Source organism: Equus asinus, chromosome 10, assembly GCF_041296235.1.
Source record: "Equus asinus isolate D_3611 breed Donkey chromosome 10, EquAss-T2T_v2, whole genome shotgun sequence".
Lineage (NCBI taxonomy): Eukaryota > Metazoa > Chordata > Mammalia > Perissodactyla > Equidae > Equus > Equus asinus.
The window spans coordinates 54,160,910-54,173,714 of record NC_091799.1 but is presented as its reverse complement, the minus strand read 5'-3'; the positions used below and the strand labels follow the sequence as shown (position 1 = coordinate 54,173,714).

The 12,805-nt window shown below is 51.0% G+C and overlaps 1 protein-coding gene and 1 long non-coding RNA gene across 3 annotated transcripts; one reads left to right on the top strand and one right to left on the bottom strand.

The window, feature by feature from the left end:
* The first annotated feature begins 649 nt into the window (after positions 1-649).
* Positions 650-3,990, top strand: LOC139046391 (uncharacterized). Its single transcript, XR_011506414.1, has 3 exons — positions 650-713; positions 2,925-3,133; positions 3,729-3,990. It is a non-coding gene; the product is annotated as an uncharacterized lncRNA (long non-coding RNA).
* A 5,066-nt stretch (positions 3,991-9,056) lies between these two features.
* On the bottom strand, positions 9,057-12,335 carry IFI30 (IFI30 lysosomal thiol reductase). 2 transcript variants are annotated; one of them, XM_014831567.3, is made up of 7 exons: positions 12,199-12,335; positions 11,049-11,231; positions 10,887-10,961; positions 10,572-10,664; positions 9,660-9,812; positions 9,426-9,479; positions 9,057-9,340 (listed from the first exon to the last, which is right to left on the bottom strand). In XM_014831567.3, exons 1-7 carry the CDS (start codon positions 12,319-12,321, stop codon positions 9,278-9,280), a joined length of 744 nt encoding a protein of 247 aa, XP_014687053.2. In that variant the 5' UTR covers positions 12,322-12,335; the 3' UTR covers positions 9,057-9,277. The 2 variants fall into 2 exon arrangements, with proteins under 2 accessions (XP_014687053.2, XP_070375566.1); XM_070519465.1 differs by having other exon boundaries at positions 11,049-11,210.
* Positions 12,336-12,805: the final 470 nt, after the last annotated feature.

Sequence of the window (12,805 nt, the reverse complement as noted above, 5' to 3'; positions counted from 1 at the left end):
TGAAAATTGTATGAAATGCAAATAGTATGCATAAATAAAGCTTTACTGGAGCACAGCCATGCCCACTTGTTTCGGTATTGTCTATTCCCTGGTTGCGATGAGTAGTCGCGACAAAGACTGTATGACCTGCAAAAACTAAACTATTTACTACATGGCCCTTTACAAAAAAAAAATTGCCCTGTGTTACAGGACACTCCTTAGGGTTTTCTGATTCTAATTCCATGGGAGATATTTTATAAATTCTGTAGTCATAATTGATCAAAAAAATTTTGCCTATATACATGCAAATGAATTCTGCCAGAGACACTCCCCCTCAATTATTTTTGCCTTAATTTACACATTCATTTTAACATTCCTGATTTGTCTGTTGTTTGGGTCTCCTTTGAAATGGTTTTAACACCTGGCCAGTTCTCGTTAACAACAAGTTAATAATCTCTAATACGGGCTCATTTTTACAACTGTATGAGAGTTATCATTTTACCTTTTTTTGGAAAATTATCCTCTGGCACTTCCTATTGCTGTCAGATACCTCAGCCTAGTATTCCAGGTTCCAGATTTTACTGTATCTTGGTGTAAAAGCTTCAAAATGGTTAAAGGCGGGGGGGGGGGGGGGGGGGCGGAGTCAAATTATGATTCACGGGACAGAGTCAGATAAACTTTGTAGACAGACAAGTGAATTTCACGGTGACTGAAGCCCTGGCGACTCCAAAGGGGTAAGAGAATTTTACTGGTTCTCTGTCTCATTTTTGCTTTCTCGCTATAAATTTGTGCCTTGTTTTGATGCTTTTCTGATGGATAATGTCACCAGTACTGGTGGAATCAAGGATTGGGCATTCGGCTTTATGGTCTGAACACGGGGCAGTCTCTATTGATGGGTTGCTAGTTGCTGGTTCAGAGACAATGGAGGATCAATTAAGAATTTAGTGCCCACCTGAGGGTAGAGGAATGGGTGAAGTAAGTGTAGGGATTAAGAGGTACAAACTTCCAGTTGTAAAATAAATGTCACAGGGATGTAATGTACAGCCTAGGGAATATAGTCAGTAATATTGTAATAACTTTGCATAGTGACAGATGGTAACTAGACTTGCCATGATGATCATTTCGTAATGTAAATAATGCAGATCTCAAAGAAGAGAGTGGGCCATTGGCCAGCACTGAATGGGGCAGGCATCTGGGTGCAGCAGTGACTCACTGGGCACGGGGGTGGGGGGGGTGGGGCCGGCTTGCCAGTTCCTGGGTCCCATAATATCATAATGTCATTATGTTGTACACTTGAAATTAATATAATATTATATGTCAACTATACTTCAATAAGAAAAAAAAAGGGTGGGCTGGCCCCATGGCATAGTGCTTAAGTTCGTGTACTCCACTTTGGTGGCCTGGAGTTTGTGGGTTCTGAACCCCAGGGACAGACCTCACACTGCTGATCAAGCCACGCTGTGGCGGCATCCCACATACAAAAAATAGAGGAAGATTGGCACAGATGTTAGCTCAGGGACAATATTCCTAACCCACAAAAAAATAATTTAGTGCCCGCCAGGAAGAATAGCTTTTGATATCTGGACCTGTGATTTTGTGCATTTCTGTTGAAGGAGTTTAGGACATGCAACCCCAAAATATGCTTGCTGTGAAAATTAATAAAAGAACCTTAACTAAACTAGAGCCGGGAAGGCCTGCAGGGGGCGCTCTCACCCCCATCTCACACCGTCAATCACATCAAACAGGAAGAGAGGGACTTACCCTCAGATAGGAAGTACAACTACTTTACTACTGAAGGAAGACTTCTCTCCCCACCCGGCAACAGCCCAGCCAATGAGAAATGCCACAGCCCAGCCAGTGAGAAACCCCACAGCCCAGCCAATGAGAAACCCCACAGCCCAGCCAATAAGAAATGCCACAGCCCAGCCAGTGAGAAACCCCACAGCCCAGCCGGTGAGAAACCCCACAGCCCAGCCATGAGAAACCCCACAGCCCAGCCAATGAGAAATGCCACAGCCCAGCCAATGAGAAACCCCACAGCCCAGCCAATGAGAAATGCCACACCCCAGCCAATGAGAAACGCCACAGCTCAGCCAATGAGAAACGCCACAGCCCAGCCAATAAGAAACACCACAGCCCAGCCAGTGAGAAACGCCACAGCCCAGCCAATAAGAAACACCACAGCCCAGCCAATGAGAAACCCCACAGCCCAGCCAATGAGAAACCCCACAGCCCAGCCAGTGAGAAACCCCACAGCCCAGCCAGTGAGAAACCCCACAGCCCAGCCAGTGAGAAACCCCACAGCCCAGCCAGTGAGAAACCCCACAGCCCAGCCAATGAGAAACGCCACAGCTCAGCCAATGAGAAACGCCACAGCCCAGCCAGTGAGAAGCCGTTGCCGCCCTGAACTCCCACTTTCCCCCAGGGGACTTTCCTTTAGAACAGCCGCCCCCCATCCCCCTCTGTCTCTATAAAAGCAGCTCCCCTCCTTTGTTTTCTGGATTTGCCTATGCTTTGCCATAGCCTGCAGATCGTGTGTTGCATTTCTTTTGAGGATTCCTGAATAAACTCATTTTGAGATAAAATAATAGGCAAATTTACTTTTAAGTTGACGCAGCTCTGGCAGATTGATTTTGAGTTAAAGCTATTTGAAAAACAGCAAGATGCCAAATTGTGCTCTGACCTTAGTTTTTCTTCCTGAAAGTGGGAGATAAAATTCACATGGGAAAGACGCCCTCGGTGTACCAGGAGAAAGAAACACTCTTACCACCAGAGACATGCTCAAGCCCGAGAGAAATCTGTATAAACAGACCTTGTTAAAACAACTCTTCCTTTAATCTCTCCATATATTTTGGTTACTTTTCCACACTTACCACTCTCTGTTCAGCCTAGTAAATCAGCACTTAGGCCTAATCACTAATTTGGGTCTTCATTTTTCGTGTAAGAGCCGTCCTGTACGTGTAAATAGCATTTGTGTGCTTTTCTCCTGTCAACCTGTCTGGTGTCGATCTTGTCTGGAGACCGTAGGAAGACGGAGGAAACCTTCACCTCCCCTCCAGTTTCTGGTCTGAGGATGGCAGAGCCTTGGCTGAGATGCTGTTGGCTCCGGGGTCTGCAGCTGAGAGATCTTGGGACCTGAGTAATCCGGCAGAAGGTAAGAGTTCCTAGCTCGTCCGTCTCTGGGATGTCTGTCTGTAGTGCCCAGTCGAGAGAGGGTGGTAAAAACTTCTCCTTGTCCTTTTCTTTCCTGGTTCAGATTGGCAAGAGAAAAGCATTTGTAAGGATTAGTTCTCTGGATTGTGGCTCCTGTTCAGTTGGTTTTAGGGCCCCCTTGTTGATCCTTCCCTCCCAGGGGCTGCTACTGCTTTCCTGTGTGTCTCCTTCTGTGTGCTGAGAGCGAGGCTGGGCCTTCTGCCCACAGGGTGGTGGGCCTCCATGTGCAGGTGACCAACTGTTCAGGTTAGGAGCCCCAAGGATATGTAGACTGCCAGACGGAAATGTGGGTTGCACCCTATTTATGGCTAGGGTCCTGCCGACCGCTGTTGCCAGCTCTCAGGGGAATTGTCTAAGTCTTTCTTTCTTTTGACTCTTGTTGAGAGTGGCTCTGGGTCTTGGGAGGGCTGCATCTTTTCACTGTCTTTGAGGACACATCTTGCGTCCATGGTTAAGTCATAAAAGGCTGATTAGTTTTGTTTTCTTTTGTCTTTTTTTTTTAAATATTTTTATTTATTTCCTTTTTCTCCCCAAAGCCCCCCGGTGCATAGTTGTATATTCTTAGTTCTGGATCCTTCTAGCTGTGGCATGTTGGACCCTGCGTCAGCATGGCCTGACCAGCAGTGCCATGTCCGCGCCCAGGATTCGAACCAGCAAAACCCTGGGCCTCAGAAGCGAAGCACGCGAACTTAACCGCTCGGCCACAGGGCCAGCCCCTCTTTTTTTCTTAACTAATGGATTTTGTATTTCCATACCTGTATCATGGCTAAAATTTAAAAATAAAAGCCATAAGATCTCTGTTGGCATCTGTCTCTATGTTTTTGTGTGTCTATATATGTATGTTATATGTATGTAATATTTTTCTACCTCCAAGAAGTATTACTAAAAACTAGCTTGTGAAAGAACTCTTTTTAATTGGCTTTTTAAAAAAAGTGTTTACATAAATTAAGATCAGTCAAACAAACTTGTTATCTTGTTATCTCTACTAAATGTTTAAGCTTATAAAACTATGCATTCAACCTAAGAACCAAACAGACGATGAAAGTGAATTGCTTGATGTATATCAAGCATGACAGTAAAGAAAAAGCAAAAAAAGGGAGCGCGTCATACGTTGACTTTTTTCGGTTCTGTGCTTCTGTGATTTTTGATACTGGCCTGATTTGTCAACGAGAAAAATAACTTAAGATGATGCTATTTAATGACTCGTGAAATTTTCATGAGTAATCTCAGCGTGATTGTTAAAAAAAAGTAAGTAAACTTAAGTGGGATAAAAATTTATGAGTAAACTTTTCAAAACTGATTATATTTTATAATATGTCTGCTTAAAAATAGTTTTAAATGCTTTTTGGATGCTGGGAGCCTTAAAGTTATACTAAGTTAAGTTAAATGATGGCTAGTCGTTGGACATCTAGGTCCTTCACAAATAAGATAAAATACTAAAATAGGAATTATTAAACATAAGTTTAAGTTTATTTCCTTGGCTTCTTAAGTTTTACAGAGAGACTAAAGATATTTGGGTTAGTTAGTAAACATATCCTTTGCCACATTAAAAAACTGTACTGTAAGGAAGTGTGTGCTTCTAGAAAGCGGGAAATAGTGTCTTCCTAAACGTGAGACTCTCCTGCAGAAGCTTGGGGTGTACTTGGCATAAATGTTAGTATGTCTACAGTTTGCAATTGCTTGCTTCCTAGTTTTCACTGGAAATTAGGGTTATGAAATTATAATCAACATAAGTAAGTTAAACTATTATGAATAATAAGGGTACGGAAAAAACTCTATGCGAAGTATGCAAGGAAAATAAGATGTGTTTTTGGTAGGAAGAATATGAGATATGAAGAATGCATTCTTGTGAAGGGAAAAGGAGAGTAATTTTGTCCTAGTTTAAGGGTATTTAAAGATTGTTTCAAAATAAGAAAAACAAGACAACAACCTAAGTGGGTAGAGAAAGTTGGAGAGGGAGGAGAGAGAGAAAGTCTTATCTTATGTGGTCAAACTGACAAAACTTAAATGGATTTATTATAAGAGTTTGAAAAATGAGCTTTAATATCCATAATGTGCTTGTGCAAAACTAGAATTTGATTTTCTTTCTCTGATAAAAGGACAAAATTTTCTTGAATTATTGTAAAAGTTTTCTTTACCTACTAAATAATTCACATGGAAAACAAAAGACTCTGTGTTTTATCAAAATGCTGTCTCTATCAGGTTTTTAAACAGGAAAACTGAGTCTTCTCAATATTAAAAGAGCTAAGGGTTTTTTTCCCCCCCAACTATGTAATTTACTGCATTTGCCTTTAAAATCCTTGATTGTCCCTTTGTGAAATAGGTAATAAGTATGGTTTCATAGTAATCTGTGATCCTATTTACTCAAGAGTTCAAACCATTGACATTTTTTGACAAACTTCCCCAAATCAAATTCTGCGTTTCCCCTGCCCTCCCGTGCCTCCTCTCCACCTGCGGCGGACGCTCAGAATCGGAGCCGGGGACGCTGCCTCAGGCGCATCTGCCTGTCACTCAGAGCCACCCTGCTTCCGCTGTGAGTGAGGCTGTCAAGTTTCCTGTCAGGGGGAGTGACGGGCAGGGTTCTGGGAGGGCCCGAGATGGCCGCTCAGGGACACACGGCCTGGAGCGAGGGGGCGCCTGTGAATGTGACAGACGGCGACCGTGATGTTACATCATGCTTTAGGAGGGATCTTGTAGCCATGATGACCCGCATGACTTCATCAAAAGGGAGACTGGTCAATGCTCGCAGTGTCTCTGCCACAGTGTCTCCGTCAGTTTCCTCAAGGTGCATTGGCTGCTGTCAGGCAACAATGGTACCGTGTTCTCAGTCGTAATTCCAGTCATTCGGTAAAATGGTAACTGGACCAGGATCCCACCATGTTGCGTTTAGTCATCAGCTCGTCTTGGTCTCCTCTGGTCCCTGACACTTGCTGGGTTTTGCCTTGACCTTGACAGGCTGAACAGCACTGGTCAGGTATTTTGAGGCTGTCCCTCTGTTGGGGACCGGGACGCTTTCTCACGGTGCAGCTGGGGTTCTGAGTCTCCAAGAGGAAGGCCGCAGGCGTGGAGGGTCCTCTGGGCATCGTGGCAGGGGCGGGTGGTGTGCACGTGACTTCCAGTGGTTTTGCGCACCTGGGTCACGTGGTTCCCATGACGTGCCAGGTGTCTCTGCTCCACTGTCAAGTGACAATTTCACTTTCTTTCCTTCTCTTTGGAATCGAGTTACAAAATCCAGTCCACCCTCAAGGTGGGGTGGGATTAAGCTCTGCCTCCCGGGAGAGAGACCATCTGTGCGTGCATTGGACCAACCAGTTTCAAGAAACGAAGTTTGACTTTTGGGAGCCGAGGCTTAGGAAGTCCTCACAGGAAAACCAGCCCGTGCCTGGCTCGCAGGGTCAGTCTGACAGGTCCGTCCTGGCCGACCAAGATCCTGTGATCCTTTGGGGACATCAAGAAGAGAGGAATTTACCAAAAGGCATAGAATCTGCAGGTGCAGCCCGGTAGGATTCCTCCCGGTGGGGTTAGCAAATGCTAGAGGCTTTCAAAAGTCCAACCTGAGATTCCTCACGGAAATTTCCAGCAAAGCAAACTGAGCACCTGCAGCACTGTGTAAATAATTAGGGCAAATCCAGTGAGACCTGCCAAGGAGGGTCTTTCTTTGAGAAGATTTTTGACAAAAGGGGTAACTCGAGTATGCAAGCCATAAGAAAGGAGGAAGTCCTGCTGTCTGTGACAACGCGGAGGAAGCTGAAGGGCATTGTGCTCAGTGAAACAGACCAGATAAAGACAAACACTGGCCGCTCTCACTCGTGTGTGGAGTCTAAAATAGGCCAACTCATAAAAGCGGAAGACCGTGCTTGCCTGGAACTGAGATGGGGGGAGGCCCAGCTCAAAGGGCGCAGACTGGCGCCTCACGAGGAGTCCGCTCTGAGGCTCTCCGCACGGCATGGTGACTCGCGTGAGCTGTGCTTATGGTAAAGGCTAAGCGAGTGGCTTCTCAGCACACACAGGTGAGCACGTGAGGGGATGGAGGTGTTAACTCGCTGAACTGTGGTCCTCAGGTCACGTCTACCTATCTCAAGTCATCACATTGTACACTTTCAATAGAGTCAGTCCGTCAGTTATACCTTGGTGAAGCTGGCAGGCCCCCAACGTCTTTCTTTTGTCTTTAGCTGAAGATGGTGTTTAAGGCGGTGACTTAGGCCATTTTGGGGAGTTTTACTCAGTTTTCCTGGGTCTCTCACACAGACAGAGGAGGGCACATGTTGTTAAACTCTGGTTTTCTCTTGTTGATCTGGCTTGTATTACATGGGTGTCGGTGCAAATAATCCATAAGCAATCTATAGATCAAAAGTGGGGCGAGCTTATTCTGAGCCAGGTCTGAGGACTGTGGCCCGAGGCCTGCTTCCCGAAGGCGGGGAGGGCACCACAGACGTGGGGGTGCACAGTGGTTATATACTGTCTTGGAACAGAGAGCATACATCACATATGACAAGAACGTCCCTTTTACTGCTGTCACGAGATGCTGAGCTGGCACAGCAGGTCGGAGGTCAGCAGGTCAGGGGTCACGAGGCGAGCACAGCAGGTCAGTAATTAATCCTTAGTTCCCAAGAAGAGATGCTATCCTTAAAGAAATGCCGATGTGGGGGAAGTTACATCCCTATCTTTAGGGGCGTCATTCTTGGCTTTGGGACCCTGTGAATGTTAAAGCAGGTGCACAATGCACGCGCAGCCGGCCACGTCAGGCCTTTGGAAAACAAAGTCAGGCCAAATCAGGTTTACACCAAATGGTTTCCTCACGTCCTCTAATATCTCCTATTGCTTGTCATTTATTTATCACGGGGTCTCAGCCACAGAACCGAGAAGGGTGGAGGGAAAGTGACTTTTCCTCCCCTGCAGCTGTGATCAGCAACTCTGTGACCGCGAGCGCCTGGGCCGAGGTCGGTCGGAGTTGAGATGCGCTGTGGATATGAACCACACACCGGTTAAGACTTTGCATCAAAAAGAACAGAAATGATCGCACTGAGATTTCTCATATCGATTATATGTTGAAATGATAATGTATCAGATACATATCAGGTTACATAAAATCTATTATTAAACCTAAAAAAAAAAAAAGCCAGGGGTAAAAAAAGGAACCACTTCTCTGCCTCTCGTGAAAAAGTCAGTTTTGCCTCTCTTTGCACCATCGTTTCAATATTCCTGATCTATAAGTCTGCCTGTTCTCGGGTCCTCCTCAGAACAGCTGACCAGTTTCCCTCACTAGTCACGAATTAAACAAAATCTTTAACTCGCGTTCGTTTTACATCAGCGTGAGAACCATGATTTTTCCTTTCTGTGAAAGTTATCCTACAACACGCCCTGTTGTTCTCAGATGCCTCAGCCCGGCCTCCCAGTTCCAGTTTGTGCTGCTGGCCAGCCCTTTGCACTCTGTTGCCCTCTCCTGGAACATGATGATTTTTCCCAGTGAACACATTCTTCAAAACTCCCCAGACAAAGCCTCTGCCGCATTCTCTGGCCTTGCCTGGCCCCAGTTCACATTCTCTGGCTCAACCTGTATCACCCAGTGTCAGGTCAGCAAAAGGGGGTGGCAAGGCAGGGGATGTCTGTTGAATTAATGAATATATTTTATGCCTAATGAACTCCAAGTCACCCTTCAAAACCCCAGCCCCAATGCCCCTCTTCCCTATGCAGAGCCTTCACTCCCACTCTGGGCTCCTCCAGCCCTGGTCTCTCCCTCGGCCCATCCCCAGTACCATAGGACTCGAGATGTCTGTCTGGCTCTGCATCCCTGAACGGGGGCCTCCTCAGGGGTCCTAGCATTTGCGCAGGTGCAGAAGAGGGAAATTTGCTGACTTATCAAATGAATCAAGACATCCAGAAGTGTTTATTAAACTAGTTTCAATGTAGCACCATTCCCAGTGGGGCAAGACTCTTGATCTTGGGGCAGAATTTGAGTCTGGACTTCATGGAATGTGTCGAAGTTATCCGGATGCCGAACAGTAGTTGCTGAGAGTCAGGGATCAGAAAGGCGAGGATAGGGGGTCTGGCTCTTCCCCCTCCGCTCCCTCCTGGGGCAAGGCCATCACTTGAAGCAGACTTCCCTGTGGGAGCTGGCCATGAGCTGGCAGACGTCTGGCTTCTCGCCCTGGAGGAGATGGCAGTGAGCTGGGGCCCCGGAAGGAGACGTTCCCTGCCCCAGCCCAGCCCCTCTGTTCCGTCCCGCTGCTCACCTGGTACAACTGGCAGACGAGGTACAGGAGCTGGCTCTGATCCTTCAAGGGTTTCTGCGCAAAGCGAGACGGGAGGTCACACAGTCCCACCTGCCCCTCGCACATGTGCCCAGCCCAGAAGGGGCTGCAGAGAGCCCCCAGTCTGGCCCCTGCCTCCCACCTCCCTGACAGACAGGTGGGCTGTCCATCAGCTGGTCCCTGCCCGGGGCGAGCCAGGGCCGCGGGAGTGCTTACCCCGTTGACGACGACCCAGGGCACATACTCATGAGGCGGCTGCAGAGCGTCCGTGAGCTGCGCATTGATGTGTAAGAGCTGCGCGCCACGGTCCCCTGTTGCACACTCCATGATGGCACCCGGGGACACCTTCGGGGCGTAGAGCTGCAGGCACTAGAGGAGGGGGGTGGTGAGCTGGCTGTTGCCTCAGCTTCCTCCCTGTTATCTTCCCAACGGTCCCCCCACTGACTCCCACGTCAAGCTTCTGTTTCCTCAGCGGCAACAGGGGACATTTGGGTCCATGGCAATGCAACGATGCTGGCACACAGCGGTGCTTAACTCAATGCACGCCTGAGCAGAGGCCCCGGAAGCGCGGCCCAGGCAGCTCCTCCTCTGTAAGACCACACCCGCAGCCCCTGACCCACACAGTGGCTCACTTTCCTCAGCCCCTCTGCACACGCTGTTCCCTCCACCAGACAAACCCTTCCTCCTTCTCCCCAGCATCTCCTGAATGTCTCCTCCTCTGCGCGCCTCCAGCACCTCTATGACTCTGAGGGTTGGGGGCGGCTCAGGGTGGCTCAGGTCTCTTGGGTGGCCCAGATGTTTGACAAATGAAGAAACGATCGGGGCAGATGAATCAGGCCTTCGGAGTTCCTTTTCATAATCGTCCAGGGAAGTAGGCAGGCCAGTCCTGTTGTCCCCACACCCCAGAGGAGGCGCATTATCTGTGTCCCTGCACATTCCTGTTTGTCCAAGCCCAGCTCAGGGGTGCCTCACCCAGGAAGCCCTCTCTGATCCGCCCACGCCCCCATGAGATCCCAATTCGGGGCTACACAGAGTGTGGCAGTCAGGCCAGAACTTGAACCTGGGTTTGTCTGGGTGCAGGGAAGGCCAGGGTCCCACAACCCAGGGCTCATGAGGTGTATTGCTCACCGGCGCCAGGTTTTTCTCCATGTCATCCATTTCCTCCACACAGACAATGGTCAGGAAGGCCGAGTTCTTTTCCAGCAGGTCCCACAGGCAGGCCTGGGGGTAGGGGTCAGGGGTGGGGAGGCAAGGACGTGAGGGGAGCTCACAGCACCCCAAGACCATTCTGGGGAAAACCATAGGCATCCACTAACGAAGCAGTGAATGAAGCGTGGCTGAATGGAGGCAGAGGCGCAGGACGGAGCCGGCTCCAGTGCCCTCTGAGCCTTCCTCTCGGGCGTCTCCTGCTCTGGGGCCCCTCAGGAGTGGGGGGCCACTCACCTCCACCTTATTAAGCTTGCACTCCTCCTCGCCGTGCTGGCACGTGAACTCCCACTTGCCACTGACGTTTCGTTCCTGCAAGGCAGCGGGGTGAGTGCTGGCTGGCCCGCCTCATGCCTCCTCCCCTGGCCCTGGGTCTTGGTTTCCTCCATGCCCACGCACCTGGGCATTTCCATAGGGCACCAGCGTGACATTGAGAATCTCCAGGACCATCAGCCATGTCGGGAAGAGCTCTCGGACCAGGAAGGACCGGCAGCCGGGGCACAGCGCCTCATAGTAGAGGCTCACGTTGACGGGCGGGGGGTCCGACTTCCTGAGCAGCGTCTGCAGGCACAGGTCACCAGCCTGCACAGCAGGAAGGGTGTGAAGGAAGTCAGCCCTGCCCGGGGCTCTTGTGAAAAGGGAGCTGCAAACAGGTGCTCCATCTCGAATTCCTTCCAGACCTTGCTAGGTGGAATCCAGACCCTAAGGCTTTACTGTGCCCCTAAATCTTCCTAAATCTCAGTTTGTTTGCAAAATGGACGTGACAAAGATTTGCAAACAGTAGGCACTTAATGTATGCACAGCTCTTACTTTCCTCCAGGTAAGGTGAAATGCCTCGCCTGGGGGGACTGCATGCAGTAAGGACTCAAGGCATGTACATTCCTGGGCGTTGCCCTCAATCCTGCCTTCTCAGGAGTGCATACCACAGGAGACTAATGCATGCTCAATGGTGGCCACTTCATCCCCAGAGCCTTGGCCCTGAGCTGAGCAAAGCCCTATATCCGCGCTGCCGCCTTGTTTATTTTTCCTCTCCACGGGCCCAAGCCTACTGCAGAGGCGGCGCCTAATACGTGCTGACTTCCTGCTCCAGCTGCGGCGGGGCGGGCGGCCGGGGGCTGTGGGGCCTGAGCGAGTCTCTCGGCCTCCGGGCATCCGCGCGATCCGCACCAGACACCCGCGAGCCTTGCCCCGGCCGGGACGCACCTAGCAGGCGGCGCCTAAGGAACGCCGGGGCCCGGCAGGCTGATCTGGGCTCCCCCGGGCCCGCAAGAGGAGCCCCCATTCCCGCCCCAGAGGTACACAGTAGGTGCTCAATGCACCCCCGGGCAGGACGGGCTGGGGTGGGGAGAGCAGCTGAGCGTCTCAGACGCGAGATGGGGAAGCGAAACAACTCAGAGTGTGGCCACAGGGCTGCGCGCGGGACACGGGGTTTCGGCACCGGCCGGGGCGGCGTCCCCTGCGGAGCCCGGTCTGGCCCGGCTAAGCCTGGGGAGGGGGCGCCGCCTGCCCCCGGTCCCCGCCGGCCCGCCCGCCGCGTCGCCGTCCCTACCTTGCAGGCGGCCGCCCCCTCGGGGAGCGTTTCGAGCGGGGACGCCCGGGCCGCCGCGGGGACTTCCAGCAGCAGCAGCAGCAGCAGCAGCGGCAGGAACGGCAGGAGTGGCGACCAGGCCATCACGGCGGGGACAAGTGTTCAGCGGCGAGAGCAGCAGCCCGGGAAGGAGCCGCCTTTAACCGGGCGGTGGCCCAGCCCCCAGGCCGGACCCGCCCCCGTCCACGCCCCTCGGGCCCGGGCTGGCATCTCTAGGTGTCTCTACTCTCTCCGGTCGCCCTTCCCACCCCGACCACCACGGTGCCACGCCAGGTGCTGGGCCCCAATCATGAGGCGCCCCACCCTCCGCGCAGACAGCCTCGGCCGGGCACGTGAGGCTGGGGGAGAGCACCTTGAGCCAAGGTGGGGTGGCGGCTTGACAGAGAGAGACACGGAGCCTGGAGCGACAGGAGGGTCTCCAGGCGCCCACGGACGCCTCTGTCGGCGGGCAGGGTGATCCAGCCCGGTCCCTAGCCCGGGGACCCCGTATCCCCACCCTGCGCTCTAATGGGGGGCCATCCCCTACCTGGGAGCAGGACAGGGGCTGGGCAGCCTGGCCCCCTCCCCC

Bases quoted from the DNA above. Each gene is read 5' to 3' on its own strand.
- IFI30 (XM_014831567.3), bottom strand. From the start codon at position 12,321: ATGGCCTGGTCGCCACTCCTGCCGTTCCTGCCGCTGCTGCTGCTGCTG. The intron at 10,962-11,048 runs GTGCGTGGGCAT...GCTGCCTTGCAG, and splicing joins TGCCCTATGGAAATGCCCAG to GAACGAAACGTCAGTGGCAA. The intron at 10,665-10,886 runs GTGAGTGGCCCC...CCCTACCCCCAG, and splicing joins GCAAGCTTAATAAGGTGGAG to GCCTGCCTGTGGGACCTGCT.